At 44.6% G+C, this 21,987-nt stretch overlaps 1 protein-coding gene across 2 annotated transcripts in view; it reads left to right on the forward strand.

The window, feature by feature from the left end:
- Positions 1-928: 928 nt before the first annotated feature.
- TLDC2 (TBC/LysM-associated domain containing 2) overlaps positions 929-21,987 on the forward strand; it is a 40,852-nt gene continuing 19,793 nt past the window's right edge. For both annotated transcript variants that reach the window (XM_073606602.1, XM_073606603.1), the window contains exons 1-2: positions 929-1,035; positions 20,753-20,920. In XM_073606602.1, the coding sequence (XP_073462703.1) occupies positions 1,003-1,035; positions 20,753-20,920 (201 nt within the window). In that variant the 5' untranslated portion in view covers positions 929-1,002. The remainder of the gene's footprint in view (positions 1,036-20,752; positions 20,921-21,987) is intronic.

A 21,987-nucleotide genomic window follows, 5' to 3' on the forward strand; every position in this document is an offset into this window, starting at 1 on the left:
GCTGCCCACCATAGACGGGGTAAGTGCTCTGGATGACCCGACGGACCGGACCGGGGGGTGGGGTGGGGTGGTGGTAGAGCAGGTTACCCGACTGACTGGGGGATGGAAGCTGTGGGTGCACTGATTGCTGCGCCCCCCCCCAAAAAATGTTACTACCAGCTGCCACTGGCAGATGGTCTAGATGCAGGCTTTGTCTGCATAGTGTGTTTACTACACCGGCAGAGAGCAGGGGTGGACCTTCCATTAGAGGCGCACGGGCACTGCCCCCCTATGTATGCATCTGGCCCCCATGCAGGACGTCGGATGTATGGATTCCAGTGGGGGGGGGGGTTAAGCACGTGATTAGAGTCAGAGGCTCTAATAGGCTTCCAAATAGGGTGGGATTGGGGTGCAGGGCACTGCAAACCGAGCCCGCCCAGTTGTGTGATAATAGAGAATGAATATTTTCTCCTCCCGGACATTTATGAAGCGGGTCTGAGACTTCTCAGACCACAAAAGACTTCAAGCTGTCATTGATGTTAAAGGGGGCAATACACGGTATTAAGAACTGGGGTATGTAAACTTTTGATCAGGTTCATTTGGGTAGTTTTTGTTGCCATTATGATTTAAGAAGAGTAAACACAGTTGATTGATAATAAATGGCTTCAGCCAAACACTAACCATGAGTGAAAAATGTTTGTGTTATCATTCATATTCTCTGAAGAATGACCAAGAAATTATAAATTATGCCGGAGTATGTAAATTTATGAGCACAACTGTATATATATATCCTGGAGTTTAAATAGCTCATCTGTATACAGTAAACACTTTCTTTTCTTTACATCTGCTCTATATTCCATATACTGTGTCACATGATCGCAATGCAGATGATTTGGCCAAAGGTCTGGGTGTGATCAGGATATGACAGGTAAAGGTGCACAGTGTACAGTGGGTGTGTCTATCTCTCATACAGCCTCAGACAGTCATCCCGGCTACACTACACCTGCACCCAGCACAGGGACCATGAGGACCATTCGCTGCTCCTACGCTCCCCTGGTAAGTGACAGAAGGCTGCCGGTACATTGTATGCTAACCTTCTGCTATGTGTGTATTGTCACTTGTTATTGTCATGGATGACTGTGGCAAAAAGCTGATTGTCAGAGACCCTTCTCACCTTTCAGCAAGAAAATAGCATAGTTCGGAATGACAGGCTACTTATTGGGCTATTGATCTTTTTTGATATTATATTATGTAAATTTAGTGCGAAAGTCCGACTGCAACCACCGGAAGAGCTTAGTCAATTCTGCCAGCCCCTTGGTATATAGACATATATTGCAGCATTGCTGTCTTTTACATATGTTTAATGGTGGCCATGCACACATTGTTTTTTTTTTTTATCCAATCGGTATGCAATTTGATCAAAACTGCAACAACTGACTAGCCATATCTTCCCTTGCGATCAGATTCAATCAGTCAAGTGGAAATATATTGATCGGTGTGCATCAATCAGCAGCACTGAGTACTTGAATCATGTTCAGGAATATGATCATATGTTGATATGATTGATAATTTACAATATCATAAATTATGATTTCATCTTAACTTCCAATGAAACCGTACTTCCCTGTGCGGCATATTGAACGAATGGGTTGTTGTCTATAGATCGAATATTCCTATCAGAAGAGATTGATTGGAAAAATTGTAATTTATGGAAGAGTGTATGACCACCTTAGTCTGACAATCTGATTGTACAATCTCCTTTAGATCTACTATTCACTTTGTAGCGCCTGCCAAATTTGATACTAATTGATTGGATTGTTTAGGTTTGTTTTTATATTACATAGATTGGGTAACTCTAATTCTCTTCATACACCTTAATGCCCCGTACGCGCGGTCGGATTTTCCAATGGGAAATGTTCAATGGGAGCTTGTTGTCGGAAATTCCGACTGTGTGTAGGCTCCATCGGACATTTTCCATCGGTATTTCCGACAAACAAAATTTGAGATCTGGATCCCAAATTTTCCGACAATAAAATCCGTTATCGTAACTTCCGATCGTGTGTATACAATTCCGACGCACAAAGTTCCACGCATGCTCGGAATCAAGCAGAAGAGCCGCACTGGCTATTGAACTCCATTTTTCTGGGCTCGTTGTACGTGTTGTACGTCACTGCGTTCTTGGCGATCGGAATTTCCGACAAGATTTGTGTGACCGTGTGTATGCAAAACAAGTTTGAGCCAACATCCGTCGGAAAAAAAACATGGATTTTGTTGTCGGAATGTGCGATTGTGTGTATGCGGCATAAGGGTTGTAGACACAATGAGAATATTGGAGGAATGATTGTCTGTTTTTTTTTGCACGCTAGTCTCCATATCGAAAGTTAAGAGGTTACTCAATTTACGAAAATTCTCGAATGACATAACACAACTTCGGAAGTGTTATAATGTATTGTATTGTATTTGTATTGTATTTTCGGACAAAAATTGTACAATCGAAAAATTTTCATGCTTGTCCCTTCTGATAATTTCGGTTGAACTGTTGTGATCGGCTCTTGAAAGCTGTGTACTAATGATCAGATTTTGGTATACATATAGTTGTTATATAGTACATTATATTACGATCGATTCAAAGCAGTATTTTTTTGTGTGAGTTTCTGATCAAGTGTACTAGGCTTTACAATTTGACTGTATGACTATCTGTACCGAAAACAATGTAGTAGAAGGGCCTTCCTGGTTAGATACAGATAGATAGCATAGAAAAAATATTGCATAGTTTTGGTAATTCTAAAACTGATTGTGCAAAGGTCAGATTACAGCATGTATGGTGACCAAAGAGGAAATCCGTCAAGACCCTGTGTATACGCTCGTAAAATTCTTCTTTAACCTCTAGCCAGGGAGGTAGCATTTTCAGAAGGTGAGCAGAAATGGAAGTCTCTATAATTCTCTAAAAAAAAAAGGTTCACTTCAAATATGTGAATATTTAACCCATTTATGTTTTTGATTCTTCCTATTTCAGTTCTTTGTTGGTTGAATAAATGTGCAGCATTTCATTGCAACCAATCAGATTTCAGTTTTCAGAAGTCAGATCTTAAAAGGTGACATGTTATTGGCTGCCATGGCGGTTGCATAAACAGTAACAGCTCTTTATGTATAGGAACATGTTTCCCCAATATACTCCCATTGCTCCGCTGCTGCTCCACTCATGTAAAACCCCAATTCCAGAAAAGTTGGGACAATGTGTAAAATCTACATAAAAATAGAATGTAATGATTTACAAATCTCATAAACCCATATTTTATTCACAATAGCAAATATATCCAATGTTTAAACTGAGAAAATGGACCATTTTAGAAATAAATAAGGTCATTTTGAAATTGATGGCAGCAACATGTCTCAAAAAATTTGGGACAGGTAAACACAAAGCTGGCAAAGCAAATGGTACTAACAGGAAAAGCTCTAAAAACATTTTGCAACAGGTCAGCAACATGATTATGTATAAAAAGAGTATCTTAGAGAGTCAGAGTGTCTCTAAAGTAAAGATGGGCAGAGGTTCACCAATCTGTGAAAAGCGGAGTCTAAAAATTGTTGAACAATTTCAGCATAATGTTCCTGATCGTAAAATTGCAAAGTCTTTAAATATATCATCATCTACAGTACATATCATCATCAAAAGATTATGAGAATCTGGAGAAATCTCTGTGTGCAAAGGATAAGGCCGAAACACGATATTGGATGCCACTGATCTTCAGATCCTGAGACGGCATTGCATTAAAAACAGGAATGAGTCTGTGATGGACATCGCTGCATGGGCTCAGGAATACTTCCACAAATCACCGTCTGTGAACACAGTTTGCCATACCATCCAAAAATGCAAGGTAAAGCTCCCTCATGTAAAGAAAAAGCCGTATCGGAACATGATCCAGAATTGCCGTCGGTCTCTCTGCTCATTTAAATGGTCTGTTACAAAGTGGAAAACTGTTTTGTGGTCAGACGAATCTAAATCTGACACTCTTTTTGGGTCACCATCCTCCAGGGGTCTCAAACTGGCGGCCCTCCAGCTGTTGCGGAACTACAAGTCCCATCATGCCTCTGCCCATGGGAGTCCTGCTTGTAACTATCAGCCTTGCAATGCCTCATGGGAATTGTAGTTCTGCAACAGCTGGAGGGCCACCAGTTTGAGACCCAACTAGACTAAAGAGGAGAAGGGCATTCTGGCTTGTTATCAGCTCTCACTTCAAATGCCTGTGTCTCTGATGGAATAGGGGTACATTAGTGCGTAGGAATGGCCAGCTTACACATCTGGAAAGGCTCCATCAATGCTGAAAAATATATATCCAGGTTTTAGAGCAGCATATGCTCCCATCCAGATGACATCTTTTGTCAGGGAAGGCCTTGTGTATTTTAGCAGGACAATTGTAAATCACATACTACATCTATGACAACAGCACAGCTTTTCTAGTAGAAGAGTCCGGGTGCTTAACTGGCCTGCCTGCAGTGCAGACCTTTAACAAACTGAAAATATTTGGTGCACCTTGGAAAGAAAAATACGACAAAGAAGGCCCAGGACTGTTGAGCAGTTAGAAGCTGACAGTGCATCCAGAAAGTATTCATAGCACTACACTCTTTCCACATTTTTTTATGTTGCAGCCTTATTCCAAAATGGATTAAATTAATTAATTTCCTAAAAAGTCTACAAACCTTACCCCATAATGACAATGTGAAAGAAGTTTTTTTTAATACTTGCAACTTTATTAAAAATAAACAATAAAAAAAATCACATGTACATAAGTATTCACAGCCTTTGCCATGACGCTCAAAATTGAGCTCATGTGCCTCCTGTTTACATTGATCATCCTTGAGATATCTCTACAAATTGATTGGAGTCCACCTGTGGTAAATTCAGTTGATTGGACATGATTTGGAAAGGCACACACCAGTCTATATAAGGTGCCACAGTTAACAGTGCAGGTCAGAGCACAAACCAAGCCATAAAGTCCAAGGAATTGTCTGTAGACCTTATGAGACAGGATTGTATCGAGGCACAGATCTGGGGAAGGGTACAGAAAAATTTCTGTAGCATTGAAGGTCCCAATAAACACAGTGGCCTCCATTATCGGTAAATGGAAGAAGTTTGAAACCACCAGGACTCTTCCTATAGTGGGCCGCCCGGCCCAAACTGAGCGATCAGGGGAGAAGGGCTTTAATCAGGGAGGTGACCGAGAACCCGATGGTCACTCTGACCGAGCTCCAGCATTTCTCTGTGGAGAGAGGAGAACCTTCCAAAGAATAACCATCTCTGCAGCACTTCACCAATCAGGCCTGTATAGAAGAGTGGCCAGATGGAAGCCACTCCTCAGTAAAAGGCACATGACAGCCCAGGTAGAGTTTGACAAAAGGCACCTGAAGAACTCTCAGATAATAAAAAAAAAAATTCTCTGGTTTGATGAAACAAAGATTGAACTCTTTGGCTTGAATAGCAAGGATCATGTCTGGAAGAAACCAGGCACTGCTCATCACCTGACCAATAGCATCCCTACAGTGAAGCATGGTGTTGGCAGCATCAGGGTGGTGGTTGGAACTGGGAGACTAGTCAGGATCGAGGGAAAGATGAATGCAGCAATGTATAGAGAAATCCTTGATGAAAACCTGCTCCAGAGTGCTCTGGACCTCAGACTGGAGCGAAGGTTCATCTTCCAACAGGACAACGACCCTAAGCACACAGCCAAGATAACAAAGGAGTGGCTACGGGACAACTTTGTGAATTTCCTTGAGTGTCCCAGCCAGAGCCCAGACTTGAACCTGATTGAACATCTCTGGAGAGATCTGAAAATGGCTGAGCACCGATGCTCCCCATCCAACCTAATGGAGCTTGAGAGGTCCTGCAAAGAAGAATGGGAGAAACTTCCCAAAATAGGTGTGCCAAGCTTGTAGCATCATACTCAAAAAGACTTGAGGCTGTAATTGGTGCCAAAGGTGCTTCAACAAAGAATCATTATGTACATGTGATTTGTTAGATTTTTAATTTTTAATAGATTTGCAAAGATTTCAAACTTCTTTCACGTTATCATTATGGGGTATTGTTTGCAGAATTTTGAGGAAAATAATGAATTTAATCCATTTTGGAATAAGTTTAGAGTGTTGTTAAAAACAGAGGGGATGATGCACCATGGTAAACATGACCCTGTCCCAACTTTTTGAGACATGTTGCTGCCATCAATTTCAAAATGACCTTTTTTTTTTTTTTTTTTTCTTCTTAAAATTGTACATGCTCGAGTGATATACGCCAGAGCGCGGGGTCTTCCTCTTCCCCGCCCCTCTCTTTCCTTACCCTTCTCCTTCCATCTTTTTTTTTTCTCTTTTCTGAATTGTTTGCTTAAAATGTTCTGCATAGGCAACTCCAGTAAAGGAAAATAGAGGGTCCCCTCACCTTGGAGGAGGGAACCTTCTCTTCCATATATAGAGGGCGAATCCTGAACTTCATTGACACACCTTGGTTTCGATGCAAATATTATGCCATAACGAGTTGATTCGATATTTATAATCTCTCTATAAGATATTGTTGTTTGATCTATAATGTTTGCAACTAAGTGCCTCGGATATGCCTGGAGACGGCGCTTTCGAGGGAGTACTCTCTAGTTAACATGGGGCTTAAGGCTACATGCCTCCTCTTTTTCTTTGATTGTTAATACACACTTTTCTTTTGTGGATATACGAGCACTTCAGATTGTGGAAAACTGTATGTTACGCAAATATCTTCATTGTTATTTATGAAAACTTTCAATAAAAAATATTGAAACAGAAAATTGTACATGTTCTCGGGTTTAAACATTTGATGTTTTCTATTTTCTATTGAAATGAATGAATAAAATACGGGTTTATGAGATCTTCAAATTATTGCATTCTGTTTTTATGTAGATTTTAGACAACGTCCCAACTTTTTGGAAATGGGGTTGTAACTAAGTAAAGAGAAGAAGCTCTATAAGCTGTGACAGGAGTGGAAGGGGAGTCAGTCACATGGTCACCCATACATACCTAGAAGTAATATGTATAGATAGGGGTGCAAACAAAAGGTAAGTATAAACTGACGGGCAATTAAGTGAATTGTTGCTTTGCCCTGTATGGGTAAAATACAGGTTAACTTTAAAATAGATCTCCTGCCAAAATTTGTTTTAAAATTATTTCTATTATTTTAATAGTATTAATATTATTATTATTATTATTATTATTATTATGAGGGGTCTTCAAATATTTACCGCACTCACTGGAAAAAGGTACAGTGAAGTGGGCAGGATTTAGTTCCAGTGGCAGTTGGGGAATTCAAGCCGTTCGTAACAAAGTAAGGCTGGGTTCACTCTACAGTTTGTATAATAGAGGTTAAAAAAAGTGCAGAAACGTTTTGAAGAACCCTTGTATTATTATTATTATGATTATTAATAATTCTAATAATAATATTAAAAATATATAGCCGTGGTTTCCAATCTGTGGCCCTGGGGACGGATGAGGCACTTTGCTAGACTTTATCCCCTTGGGGCACTTTTCCTTCCTCTGATACAAGACAATGGGGCAATATTCCTCAACCTGACATGAACAGTGGGGCACTATTCCTCCCACAGACGTCATTGATGGGGCACTATTTCTTCCCCTGACACCAATTATAGGGCACTATTCCTCCCACTGATACCAGCGATGGGGCACTATTGCTACCACTAATAACACACGCATTGTTTACTCCCACTGATGCTAGGACAAATTCACTTCCAATGGCCACAGTCAAGCCCCCACTAAAGTCTGGAGGACAGTCAACTGGTGCTTTGTTTAGAAAGTTTGGAGACCCCTGACATATAGGATTAAGCTTGTGCAGCGCTTTACAATATAAAGCTACAATACAATTCAAGACAATAGGGTTAGGAGGGCCCTGCTTGTCAGAGTTTACAGTCTAAAAGGGAGGGGCAGGTGATACAAAAGGTAATAACTGTGGGGGAAATGAGCTAATGAAGAAAGTAGAAGTACAGTTTTTAGGTAGGATAGGCTTTCCCGAAGAGATGAGTTTTTAGGAATCGTCTAAACACAGACAAAGTAGGAGACAGCCAGACTGATTGGGGTAGGGAGTTTCCAAGGATGGGAGAGGCTCTGGAGAAGTCCTGGAAGTGAACATGGGAGGTGACGAGGGAGCTAGAGAGAAAGAAGTCTTGGGAGGAGTGAAGAGGATGGTTTGAGTGATATTTTGAGACAAGGTTGGTGATATAGCTGGGGGCAGAGTTGTGGATGGCTTCTTATGTTATTGCTATTTTGAATTTTACTTGTTGGGTAAGCTTGAGCCAGTGGAGGGATTGGCAGAGAAGGGCTGGGGACAATTAACAGTTGGTAAGGTAGATGAGCCCAGCAGATGCTTTCATGATGGACTGAAGAGGGATAACCTCTGTAGAGTTAGGCCAATGGCATAACAACAAAAGTCGGAATAACTGAAAGGGAGGAGTCTGTGCAGAGGAGGCAATAATTAACTGATGTTTAAAAGTAGGATCTTGCAAGCAGAAATATCCTGAGTAAGCCTCAGTTCACAATAGATGCAGTGTGAATCCACAGCTAATTTGTTGCGGATTCCGCACTGTAACAAAATCGCAACCCGTTCATGCGAACTGATTGCGGAGTGTATGTTAACTTGATGTAGCACCCTGGAGTTTAGGCAGGGTTGCTCCTCAAAAATTAACCTGCCAGGAATAGTCATCTTGGCTAATTGTTAGAGATCAATTTTTTCTCCCTAAGTTTGACCTTGTTTCACTTTTCTCTTCTACCACTAGGTGGCCAGGTACCCGGTGGTACTGGATATGAGAAGGGCATTGCAAGGTCAGATTATGGGTATATGGGGTATCTCAGCCAATGGGCAGGGATCTTCTTGGGTCCCTTGGCCTGCTGGGAGAGCATATTTATTTGGGTGAGGTCAGGTGATTGGGGTTCTGTGCCACCTGGACGGCTGTCTGGGTGGACGTGTGTTGTATTGCCCGGGGCTGCTAGGCCGGAGATTGGGCCTATCCTGGGGGGTATCTGGCTGCTAGGCTGTCTGAGGGCCTATCCAGAAGCAAGAGAGCAGCACAGGGTTGGGACTTCGGCTTGCAGTCCAACCAAAAGTGACTGTTCTACCGGAGAACCTGTTGTTGTCGGAGGTAGAGGGGCAACTGTCGCCACTAAGGGTCCAACGATCTTATTACCAGGGACCACAGTGAGTAGCTGAATCAAGTACCAGAGCAGTATTCTCATCAACCGGGGATGGTGAAGAATTGGGAAACTTCAGTGGGTATCAAGCTAGGGACCCAGCTACCGCAGGTGATGCTTGCAGAGCAGCCTTGTGTGTCAAGCTAGGGACTGAGCAGGCCAGTGGGGTGAAGCTTGACAGGTATCTTGAGTGCCAAGGGTCACTAGGGTTGTCACCCCCCCTCCACCAACTATAGTCCGCCCTCAGTACAGACCCCCCTCCACTAACTACAGACCCCCCTCCCGCAATATAGATCCCTCTCCCGCAGTACAGACCTCCCCACTAAGTACAGACCCCCCTTCCGCAGTATAAATTCCCCTCCCTCAGTACAGACCCCCCCCACTAAGTACAGACCCCCCTTGGGCAGTATAGATCCCCCTCCCTCAGTACAGACCCCCCTCCATCAGTATAGACCCCCCTCCATCAGTGCAGATGCCCCTCAGTGCAGACCACCCCCCTCCATAAGTGCAGACCCCCCGTCCATCAGTGCAGACCCCCTCAGTGCAGATCAACCCCCTCCATCAGTGCAGATCCCAACCTCCATCAGTGCAGACCACCCCCCTCCATCAGTGCAGACCCCGCCCCGTCCATCAGTGCAGAGCCCCCTCAGTGCAGACCCCCCTCCATCAGTGCAGACCCCCCCTCAGTGCAGAACTCCCCCCCTCCATCAATGCAGACCCTCCTCAGTGCAGAGTGCAGGCCACCACCCCTCCATCAGTGCAGACCCTCCTCAGTGCAGAGTGCAGATCACCACCCCTCCATCAGTGCAGACCCCCCAATCAGTGCTTGAACTTTAGTACATTAAACTTTACAGACCTCAGACCGCGCCGCAGAACTAAGCTGCCTCCCCCTCCTGTAGATGTAAACAGAGAGGAGGGGGGGGGGCTTTGATCCGCTCCGCTGTGTGAGGCAGCCGGCAAAACGCGAGATCAGTGTAGGGGTGAGGACCGTGCAGCATTAGCGGTGCCGCTGCCCACAGGTGTCACCCCTCTGGCGGGTGTCACCCAGTGCAGCCCGCACCCCCTCCCCCAGCGACGCCACTGGACCCAGCAGAAAAGCAGAGGTGACGCTTGAGGAAGATGCCACCGTGAAGATTGGAGAAGCTCAAGGGATTCAGTGACAGTGAATCATCTAGTCTAGTGAGAGACTGGGAGCTGCAGAACTTTGGGAAGTGATTGTGGTGGAGGTGAAAGAACTGTTGCGCTTTCTGTACATGCAGATGTGGCGTCTTGCTGGAGGCCTTTCCCTGCATGGCTGTCCTCCTATTGAAGTCTCTGAGTCTGACAATTAATCTTGTGTCCTGGCCCTAACCCTCTCTCCCCAAAAAGAGAAATAAACTCTCTTGTACATTCAAGAAGTGTCTGGTGCCCAATAACTTGAACTACCTTGCACCTACCATGCCTCACAACCCACCATATACAGAAGGATGTCAGCTGCCTCTGGCCCTGGAGGTTCTCATTAGACCGAAGGAGGCCTGGAACCTTGCTACATTAACGACACCTCGAAATCAGTTTGCATAATCCATGCGATTCGATTCTGGTGGGGACAAAAAGAAGAGTCCTGCACGAGTTTGGTGCGAATGCGGTGTGATTTGGGCCATGGGTCAAATTGCACCCCAGAGACGCTGCATGTAATACACACAGGAATGTGATGCGATTCCTGTGCGAATTACATGTGGGGTCTCATATCACAAGTGTGAACCTGGGATAAAGAGTGTGAAGGGATATGCATAAATGAAATGTGTGAAAAATAAATGAACAATGAATGTATGAGTGGAAAATGGATGTGTAAACCTTTGTTACCATGCAATTGCAAACTCACTGTAATTTGAAAGGATCCCATTCAGATGTCTTGGCATGGAACTGCAGGGCAACACCTCCAAGTATGTGAGTACATTACAAGGTAATGTGGCCAGAATGTACAAGCCCTTACATAACCCTAAGACAATGGTTCTTGGAAAGCATTGCACATGCAATTGCATCATAATGTACTGCTGGTCGGTTCTAAAAACCAGGGACACTTTAACCCCTTGCCAACCCGCCACAGTGCATTTTACTATGGCATGTCGGCTGGTACAGGCACAATCACGTACTTGTATGTCGCTGCAGCACAAGTTGATCAACAGGTCCCGACACCTGCTGATCGGCTCAGGGAATGACAAAAGAGAGCCCTGTGTCGGTAAACAACACAGAGCTCTCTTCTGTCAGTGGTAAAGTGAAGTTTTGCATGTTGTGATTTATCATGCGATTTAACAGTCACAAATCGCACCCCATTGTCGGCAATGGAACCATTCAAATTGCTGTGACTCACGTCGCAGCAACTTTGAAAAAGGCTCCTGCACCACTTCTTTCCAATTTCATTGCAACTTGCATAGACACCCACCCCCCCCCATGCTCTCAACATGCACATGTTGATGAGGACAAGGGCCTTTTCCCGACAACCCTGGGCTGTGGTTGTCGGGGTCTGCAGGCAGGGAGCTTATTGAAATCTGGAAGCACCCTTTAACAAGGAGGCCCCCAGATCACGCCCCCCCCCCCTATGTGAATGGGTATCGGGTACTGGGTGTCTGCCCCCCCCCCCCGAGCTATCTTCCTGTGCTGTCTTCTTCCTCTCCGCTGGTTACCCGCTAAAAACAAAAAAAGGCCGCTCTTCTTCTAAGGCTGTCTTCCTCTGTTGTTTTGTCTTATCTCTTACATAGCCATGGGGCATGGCTATCCAGATGGGATTTTCTTTTTACCAAAGACATTCAGCAGAATACATTTGGCCAAAATTTATAAAGAATTACATTTTTTTTAAAAAATATATATATATATTTTTTTTTTAAATTTTATATCAATTCTGTTTGCGTACTGCATTGAATGACCGCGCAATCGCCAGTTAAAGTAGCACAGTGCCGAACTGCAAAAAATGGCCTGATCACGAAGGGGGTCTTGGTTAAGAGGGATCATTTTCAGGGACAAAAACTCTGAAAGGCTTTGCCTGGGACATAAGCTGGATACACACTATACAACTTTTGTTGTTTGATTTCCTTTAGATTTACCTTCAACTATGAAGTGCCTGCCTGATTGCATACAAATTGAAAGTGTTGAGGTTTGACCTCATATTATATGGTTTTGGTAAATCTAAAGAAAAAAAATCGGAAGAAAATTGTATAGTGTGTATCCAGGTTTAGACGCAATCATAATAAAGGCCCAGCATAAGCACAGCCAACACCTGTATGATTCTATACATATACTTGCAGTATATGAAGTAAATCTATATGTCCCTAGCTTACCTGGTGCAGGTGCTCTCTCTAATAATTATCTTTAATTATGTCATCTCACAAAGCAGTTAGGGAAAATGGACCACTGGGGAATGAGAACAGCCTCAGACACAAAGCACAGGTGTCAATGTATAGTTTTATCTGCACACTGGCCATACTATATCAACCTATTTCCGAAAGAAGAGATGTATGTAAATCACAAGACTTGCTGAACAGAGTTACATATATCGTTTGACTAGTGAAACAGTTCACTTGTATCTATCTCGGCAGTTTTCCTAGAGTTTAATTTTAATAAAATACATCATAAATATATATGAGTATCATAAGATGAAGTGGAAATGTATAATATCAATGTAGTTTGATTTGTATCCTGGAATATTACAGTTCTACTCAATATTCTGTGTTCTGATTGTCTTCTGAGGATCAGGGAGAAATTTATTTTTTAACAAACAAATAGGTTGTGTTTCTCAGAAAATTAACAAATAATAAATACATGCGAATTCAAACAAAAGTGATAAGCATATATAAAATGATCTCAATTCATAAAAAGTGAATAAATAAATCAATTGAAGTTCATATACTATCAGCAATCAACTCTATAAATAAATAAATGACCAAACGTTCATAAAGAAACATGCAGCCAAATGAAGCCCAAGAAAGTTCCATGTGAATAGGTACTCTCAAGTGGATGAAACACAACCAGAGTGTTCCTATGCTTAAAAACCCAGTGACGACGTCTGCTTAGACTAAACAAGTAGGGCGGAGTTACAGCGGTGATGTCATCACTCCTGCCGGGGCGTTGGGTGCTTGATTTTGACTTTTCTTCCCATGTGAGTAGATGTCTAGTGTTTAATAAATGTGTTTTTTAATTACTGCACTATAAGCGTTTCACTTCCTCGTGCATGCGATACCTTGATATGATTGTTCCATGGGGGCACCCGTGCATGCTCCCTCCTGAGCCATCTAGTCTGCATCTATTGGCACAGACCGGGCAACTCGGTCCCACCTCTGGCTCCCTCATCACAGCATTTGATTGATAACAGTGGCAGTCATTGGCATCAATCTACCCAATGAGAAGGGAGATAGTGGATCAGATTGGGCTCAGGTAAGAATACTTTAAGTATTATTCCTTATTCTAGCACCCATAGACATAACAAGCATTTATCCCTTGCAGTGGGGGAGAAGCCCAATTGCAAGGCTATTCTGTTGCTGATTGTATCCTGCAGCCTGTTTGTGACCACTTTCTGCTTACACACATTCCAGTGATGGCTGAATGGCATATCTTAGGGCGGGTTTCCTGGTGGTGTCAACGGTGGACCATGCCTGCATGTTGTGTGTTTAAAATGGTCCCTTGTAGTCTCCATCCAAAGCCTATGTGACAAGCTGACAACGCAAGGGCACAATTGGAACAAAAGAACAGTGCATTGTCACCCGACAAGAGGAAGTACCTAAACAAGAATGTTGATGGCAGGATCACCAAGTACTATTTTATTAAAGCTGCAGATTTAAATATTAAAATTTACTTTTGAAATAGCGTTGGTAAAGCTTATATGATATTTTATCGATTTTACATAAGCTTTAAATAAACATCTACTTTGTGCTACATGAACCTTTTTCAAACCATCTCACAGCAAAAAAGGTTTTTTGCCATTTAGCCCCAAACCCCCCCCCCCCCCCCTCCCCTTTCCTTGTACCCATCCACATTGGAGTCAATACCTGCTAGTAATTTTCCTGTTTAGTATTTATGACCCACTTGTCATTGAAGTGATGCCTGTTGTCCTGTAATTGGAAGCAAGGTTAATGTCCTATGTAACTATTACTTACAATGTTGGGAAGGCGCGGTGTTTATACTACAAGCTTTTGCATGTTTAGCCAACACGGCTCATTTCCAACCATGTTTACTCCAATACAGTGACTAGTCAGGGTGCCATGCTGGGAGGATTGGGAAACATGTTGTCTGTAATTGCAAACCCCGCAGAGAGGAGGGGAGGGAAGATCCCCCCCACCTAGGCAATCCTACGGATGGTTCGCCAGGATTCATGGAGTGTGAAGACAAATTATTGATAGACTTCCCTGAAGGATGTTATGGAGAAGATGTGAAATGGAGCATGTGACATAACAAGTTCTCAGTTACAACACCTATTAGGGGATTAGGGGGTGCCTAAGTTTAAGGGCCCTTTTACATCTATGCGTTGCTGGAACCTCAACTGCAACAAATGTTACATTCATTTTAAATGGTATCCCAATACATTAGAACAGAGCACCATTTTTCTTCATAGAAGAGTCAAGGTCCTTAAGACAGTTCATTTTTCATTGTTTATTAGCTGAATTATCTAATAATCTGGATGTAATATGAGGTTCCTCCTTCTGTTACATTCTCCATAACATAAAATAACTACATTATCCATCAGGGAAAATATAGCTTTGCCTATAACATAGCAAATCTTCACTTTTTGAATTCAGGTCAACTTTAAGGGCGGTCAGTCTACTAGGTGAGATGTGACTGCTCAGAGGCATAATCCGCAGCTAGGGGTTACAAACATGTCTATTGAACCATATTTAGCAGGACAGAGGGAAGAGCAAACAGGCATTCCCAGTACTGCATGTCTCTGGAATTACTAATAGCATTTAGACAAGGCTGTAAAATCTTTCAAACAATCATCCATTCCAAGAGTGGTCAGTTGGTAAGTCTCAGAGTGGTCATCTGGTGGATCTCAGCATGGTCAGCTGGTAAGTCTCAGTGATAAACTGGTGGGCCTCAGAGTGGTCAGCTGCTGGGTCTCAGAGTGCCCAGCTGGTGGATCTCAGAGTGGTCATTTGGTGGATCGCAGCATGATCTGCTGGTAAGTCTCAGAGTCATATGATGGGTCTCAGTGTAGTCAGCTGCTGGGTCTCAGAATAATAAGGTGCTGGGAATCAGAGTGGTCAGCTGGTGGTTCCCAGGGCATTCAGCTACTGGGTCTTAGAGTGATCAGCTGGTGGTTCCCAGTGCGGTTAGCTACTGGGTCTCAGAGTGGTTAGCTGGTTGGTCTCAGAGTGATAATCTGGGGGATGTCAGAGTGATAAACTTGTGAGTCTCATGAGTGGTCAGCTGGTGGGTCTCAGAGTGGTCAGCTGGTGGGTTTCAGAGTGGTCAGCTGCTGGGTCTCAGGGTGGTCAGCTGGTGGATTTCAGAGTGGTCAGTTGCTGGGTCTGAAAGAGTTCAGCTGCTGGATCTCAGAGTGGTCAGCTGGTGGGTCTCAGAGTAGTCAGCTAATGGGTTTCAAAGTGTTCAACTAGTGGATCTCAGAGTTGTTAGCGGCTGAGTCTCAGAGTGGTCAACTTCTGAGTCTCAGCATGCTGAACTGCTGGGTCTCAGAGTGGTCATTTGGTGGATCTCAGCATGGTCTGCTGGTAAGTCTCAGAGTGATATGTTGGTGGGTCTCAGTGTGGTCAGCTGCTGGGTCTCAGAGTGGTCAACCTGTGGGTCTCAGCATGCTCAGCTGCTACGTCTCAGAGTGGTCAGCTGGTGGTTTCCAGGGCAGTCGGGTACTGGGTCTCAGAGTGGTCAGCTGGTTGGTCTCAGAGTGATATTCTGGGGGACCTTAGTGTGAGTCTCAGAGTGGTCAGCTAGTGGGTCTCAAATTGATCAACTGGTGGATCTCAGAGTTGTCAGCTGCTGGGTCTCAGAGTGGTCAGCTGCTGGGTCTCAGGGTGGTCAGCTGCTGGGTCTCAGGGTGGTCAGTGCTGGGTCTCAGGGTGGTCAGTTGCTGGGTCTGAGAGTGGTCAGCTAGTGGGTCTCAGAGTGGTCAGCTGGTGGGTTTCAGAGTGGTCAGCTGGTGGATCTCAGAGTTGTCAGCGGCTGAGTCTCAGAGTGGTCAACGGCTGGGTTTGAGAATGGTCAGCTGCTGGGTCTCAGCGTGGTCAGCTGGTGGGTCTCAGAGTGGTCAGTTGCTGGGTCTGAAAGAGTTCAGCTGCTGGATCTCAGAGTGGTCAGCTGGTGGGTCTCAGAGTAGTCAGCTAATGGGTTTCAAAGTGTTCAACTAGTGGATCTCAGAGTTGTTAGCGGCTGAGTCTCAGAGTGGTCAACTTCTGAGTCTCAGCATGCTGAACTGCTGGGTCTCAGAGTGGTCATTTGGTGGATCTCAGCATGGTCTGCTGGTAAGTCTCAGAGTGATATGTTGGTGGGTCTCAGTGTGGTCAGCTGCTGGGTCTCAGAGTGGTCAACCGGTGGGTCTCAGCATGCTCAGCTGCTACGTCTCAGAGTGGTCAGCTGGTGGTTTCCAGGGCAGTCGGGTACTGGGTCTCAGAGTGGTCAGCTGGTTGGTCTCAGAGTGATATTCTGGGGGACCTTAGTGTGAGTCTCAGAGTGGTCAGCTAGTGGGTCTCAAATTGATCAACTGGTGGATCTCAGAGTTGTCAGCTGCTGGGTCTCAGAGTGGTCAGCTGCTGGGTCTCAGGGTGGTCAGCTGCTGGGTCTCAGGGTGGTCAGTGCTGGGTCTCAGGGTGGTCAGTTGCTGGGTCTGAGAGTGGTCAGCTAGTGGGTCTCAGAGTGGTCAGCTGGTGGGTTTCAGAGTGGTCAGCTGGTGGATCTCAGAGTTGTCAGCGGCTGAGTCTCAGAGTGGTCAACGGCTGGGTTTGAGAATGGTCAGCTGCTGGGTCTCAGCGTGGTCAGCTGGTGGGTCTCAGAGTGGTCAGTTGCTGGGCCTGAAAGAGGTCAGCTGCTGGATCTCAGAGTGGTCAGCTGCTGGGTCTTAGATTGGTCAGCTGGTGGATCTCAGAGTGATCAGCGGCTGAGTCTCAGAGTGGTCAACTGCTGGGTCTCAGAGTGGTCAATTTGTGGTTCCCAGGGCAGTCAGCTACTGGGTCTCAGAGTGGTCAGCTGGTTGGTCTCAGAGTGATAAGCTGGGGGATCTCAGAGTGATAAGCTGGTGAGTCTGAGTGGTCAGCTAGTGGGTCTCAAATTAATCAACTGGTGGATCTCAGAGTTGTCAGCTGCTGGGCCTCAGAGTGGTCAGCTGGTGGGTTTCAGAGTGGTCAGCTGCTGGGTCTCAGGGTGGTCAGCTGGTGGGTCTCAGAGTGGTCAGCTGGTGGTTCTCAGAGTGGTCAGCTGGTGGGTCTCAGAGTGGTCAGCTGGTGGGTCTCAGAGTGATAAGCTGGTCGGCCTCAGAGAGGTCAGTTAGTGGGTTTCAGCTGCTGTCATAGACATGAGGTTGTCACCTCATCTAGCTGAAAATGGTTGGGGGAGACTCTGATGTCTATTGTCAGCTGTACTCTAAACTGCCCCTACTGCTGTAAGGCACAATACTGATATTAAGTATGGTTATAGATTATGTTTTCATGACCTATGTGTACATGATACAACTTAGAATGTCCTGCTACCCGCAGTACCTGGATATTATATTTGCTTAAATAAATTTGTGTATGCATGGCGGTTATTTTCTGGCATGAACATCATAATACATCCTCTGCCAGCACCTGCCTCCATTGTTTGATGATCTCAATATACATCCTAGTCCTTTCTTATGTTCTCGTTAGCCTTTGTTTACTCTTGATGTTGGTTTATGCATTAGCAAATAAAAAGATCTGTCTTCTCATAGAGAGCGTTTAGTCGAGAGCTGTGTTGGTCAGCTGTGGACCCTGCGTCTACATTCCCGATTGGCCCTCATATGGAGGAACTTTGCCTTTTTTTGGGACCTAATCCCTCTGTCCATCTTTCCCTCTCAGTTGTTCTTTTTTCTGATCTGATGTATAGACCTTCACAAAGAATGTTCTATTTAACTACCAAAACTGTAATACGGCACTAATCCAACCTATAAATTATTGTATGGTGTATTGTGGAAACCTAATGTACAGGATTCATAGAGGTGGAAAAAAAAGTCTGTACTTGGCCCCTACCATGGTCCTGATTTTGCAGTAGCACCCAGGGCCTACAAGCAGGAGGGGGGTGAAAAAAAGGGCAGGACCTGATACCTATGCAACTATAGTAGCTCCCGGGGCAGGGGATGCACTTTGGCCTTTTTACCTTGGGTGCTAAAGGACCTTGTCCCAGGACTGTTGGCGCCATGTTATTGATGAGAATAATACATATCAGTCCCTGTCCCCCAAAGGAGCTCACCATCTAATAATTATACTACACTGCCAGAAATTCTGCTAATTCATCTACCAGAGGAAACTCACGTGAAGACCTACACTATATTACCAAAAGTATTGGGACGCCTGTCTTTACACGCACCTAAACTTTAATGACATCCCAGTCTTAGTCTGTAGGGTTCAATACTGAGTTGGCCCAACCTCTGCAGCTATAACATCTTCAACTCTTCTGGGAAGGCTGTGCACAAGGTTTAGGAGTGTGTCTATGGGAATGTTTGACCATTCTTCCAGAAGCTCATTTGTAAGGTCCAGGCACTGATGGACGAGAAGGCCTGGCTCGCAGTCTCCACTCTAATTCATCCCACACGCGTTGTATAGGGTTGAGGCATGGGCGTCCGCAGAACTTTTTTCTGGGGGGGGGCATCATTTTAAGGTCACTCATGCCCCGCCCCTTTTTGACAATGTCATGCTAGGGAGGGGCTTAGTAATTATCACATACAGCGCAGGCATGCAAAGGTTTGAGAAGCCTGATGCAAGAGCTTAATAAAAGAATCAAGCTACCGTTGTCTTGTTAGCAATTTCTAACCTGTTTTTATGTTTACAGAAGTTTCCACTACTGACTTTTCTTTCTTTTAAATGCCAGCACCATGGCTCTGTTGTTCCAATATTTATATTAACCCAGAGGAGGGATGCAGATAAGAATTTTTAACTTTCCTTAAACTTTTTGATGTGCATACAGGCTTTGGCTTAGAAAGCATTCAGACCCACGGGTCAGCATTACAGCCAGGTAAAGAGCATTTTTATGTTAGCGATGATATCTCTCGCATATCTATCATGAAATAATTGATTTAACACCTTCACTACAATTATACAAGTAGTGCTGTTAGATGAGCTCCAGAACATGGACACAGGCTGCCTCACCTCGGGCAGGTGCTAGTGCAGGTGCACAGCTCACACTTAGCTCTTCAGGCGTGCTGGGCTCTGAGCCGCACTGCCTGGAGAAGATGGAGGAGGTGGGTGGGGCCAAAATAGACCAGACGCGAGGGAGGAAGATGTTCCTCCTCCGCTCTGAATGCTGGGGCCTCGCCTCGGCCTCATGATGTGACATCACTAGTTGCTAGACGCCAGGCGAGTCTAGCAACCAGTGCAGCCGGCAGCAGAGAGGCTAGCAGACAGTGCAATAAGAGAGTCTTGGGAGTCGGGGAGGCACCGCTGCTGCTGATTGTAACAGTAAGTGACTGCCACAGCTTCGGCATTCCAATTTTACGGCAGCTTGTGGCGCCTGGGCGGAGTGCACCCTGGGCACCCGTCCAGGTGCAGACACCTTGCTCCAAAGGGAGCACTTGGCCCCCCATGCAGACACCCATGGGTTGAGGTCAGGACTCTATGCAGGTCAGTCATGTTCCTCCACCCCAAACTCTCCCATCCATGTCTTTATGGACCTTGCTTTGAGCACTGGTGGGCAGTCATGTTGGAACAGGAAAGGGTCATGACCAAACTGTTCCCACAAAGTTGGGAGCATGAAATTGTCCAAAATGTCTTGGTATGCTGACGCCTTAAGATCTCCCTTCACTGGAACTAAGGGGCCAAACCCAACCCCTGAAAAACAACCCCACACCATAATCCCCCCTCCACCAAATGATTTGGACCAGTGCACAAAGTTTGGGTTGGAGGAATTTGACTGTCCTGCACAGAGTCCTGACCTCAACCCGACAGAACATCTTTGGGATGAATTAGAGCGGAGACTGCAAGCCAGGCCTTCTCGTCCAACATTCTGGAAGAATGGTCAAACATTCCCATAGACACACTCTTAAACCTAAAGACAGGCGTCCCAATACTTTGGGTAATATAGTGTACAAACTCCACACAAAAAGGGGGTTTTGAACTCAGGGCCAAATCCACAAAGCAAGATTAATAACCCTTTAGGCAATAATTAGCTTTTTTTTATATTTGTGCAAAAAGTCCTAGGGGTCTATTTATAAAAAATTTGCTGTGCGAATGTCTCAGCATTCACACAGCCGCCACAACTAATCCCTGTAACATATCTAATTAATTTATTTCTTGGGATCGTTTGCTCCATCTAGTGGCCCCAATGTTGCATGTTTGAGGTATTTCTGCTGTAAGTTATTGCCCCTTGTACATTAATGTCCAAACAATGTCAAAGCAAACCCCCCTTTTTTGTCTAACAGGAAAACAATTTCCAAGACGCACTTTCCGGCGATGATTCTGATTTCGAGATCATAGAAGAACCAGATGTGAAAACTCAGAAAAAAGTTAATGAGAAAAAGAAAGAGGAAGTAGAGGAACCCGTTTTGATTGGCTGCAGTCAGATTGTTGGGAAGGATGAAGTCAAGCAGGTGAGTGGTATTGGTGGCCCACTGTGGCTTTTGTATTTAGATACCCCAACAGCAGCCTCATCTGATTGGATGCAGCAACTTTGTCTGGCAATTTTCCCAGATTCTTTGATTTTTCAAAGCAGGGCCACCCACTGAGCCAATCTTAGCCAATTCCTCAGGAACCGACTGAAATTCGTAGAGTTTGACCAGCTTAAAGTGTAACTAAAGTAGATTTTTTTTTTTTTTGTGTTGGAGAGGGGTTAGAACCCCTGTCAAGTTTTTTTGCTGTCTGTGTTAGGGAGATCCACCCACTCACTCATTATCACCGAGAGTGAAAGTGAAAGTCCAAATTTTGGGTTGTCACCAGAGCAGAAATTGCAAGGAAATCATCCAATGGGAACACTAGTTCAGGTGTTCTTGGTCACAACCAGGGATTCCTTCACTGAGGAGGGAATTTTCTCTCATTTCCTGTTTTGGTTATGAGACAGGAAGTAAAAGAAAATCTCCCCTCAAAGGGACACAGATGGCAAAAAAAAAAAAAAATCTGATAGGAGTTAAAATCTTCTCTTATGCCCTGTACACACGATCGGACATTCCGACAATAAAATCCATGGATTTTTTCCAACGGATGTTGGCTCAAACTTGTCTTGCATACACACGGTTGCACAAAGTTGTCAGAAAATCTGATCGGTCTGAACGCGATGACGTAAAACACGTACATCGGGATTATAAACGGGGCAGTAGCTTTCGTCTCTTAATTTATTCTGAGCATGCGTGGCACTTTGTGCGTCGGAATTGTCCACACACGGTCGGAATTTACGCGAACGGATTTTGTTGTCGGAAATTTTTATAGCAAGCTCTCAAACTTTGTGTGACGGAAATTTCGATGGAAAAAGTGTGATGGAGCCCACACACGGTCGGCATTTCTGACAACAAGCTCCGATCGCACATATTCCGTCGGAAAGTCCGACCGTGTGTACGGGGCAATACTCTAAAATGGTAAAAAAATTGCCTTTAGTTATGGCTTTTGATACACCCTTAAGCTAGGTTCACATCAATGCAGGTTGCGGTTGATGCGTTTTTTCCGG

This window comes from Aquarana catesbeiana, linkage group LG12 (genome assembly GCF_042186555.1).
Source record: "Aquarana catesbeiana isolate 2022-GZ linkage group LG12, ASM4218655v1, whole genome shotgun sequence".
Lineage (NCBI taxonomy): Eukaryota > Metazoa > Chordata > Amphibia > Anura > Ranidae > Aquarana > Aquarana catesbeiana.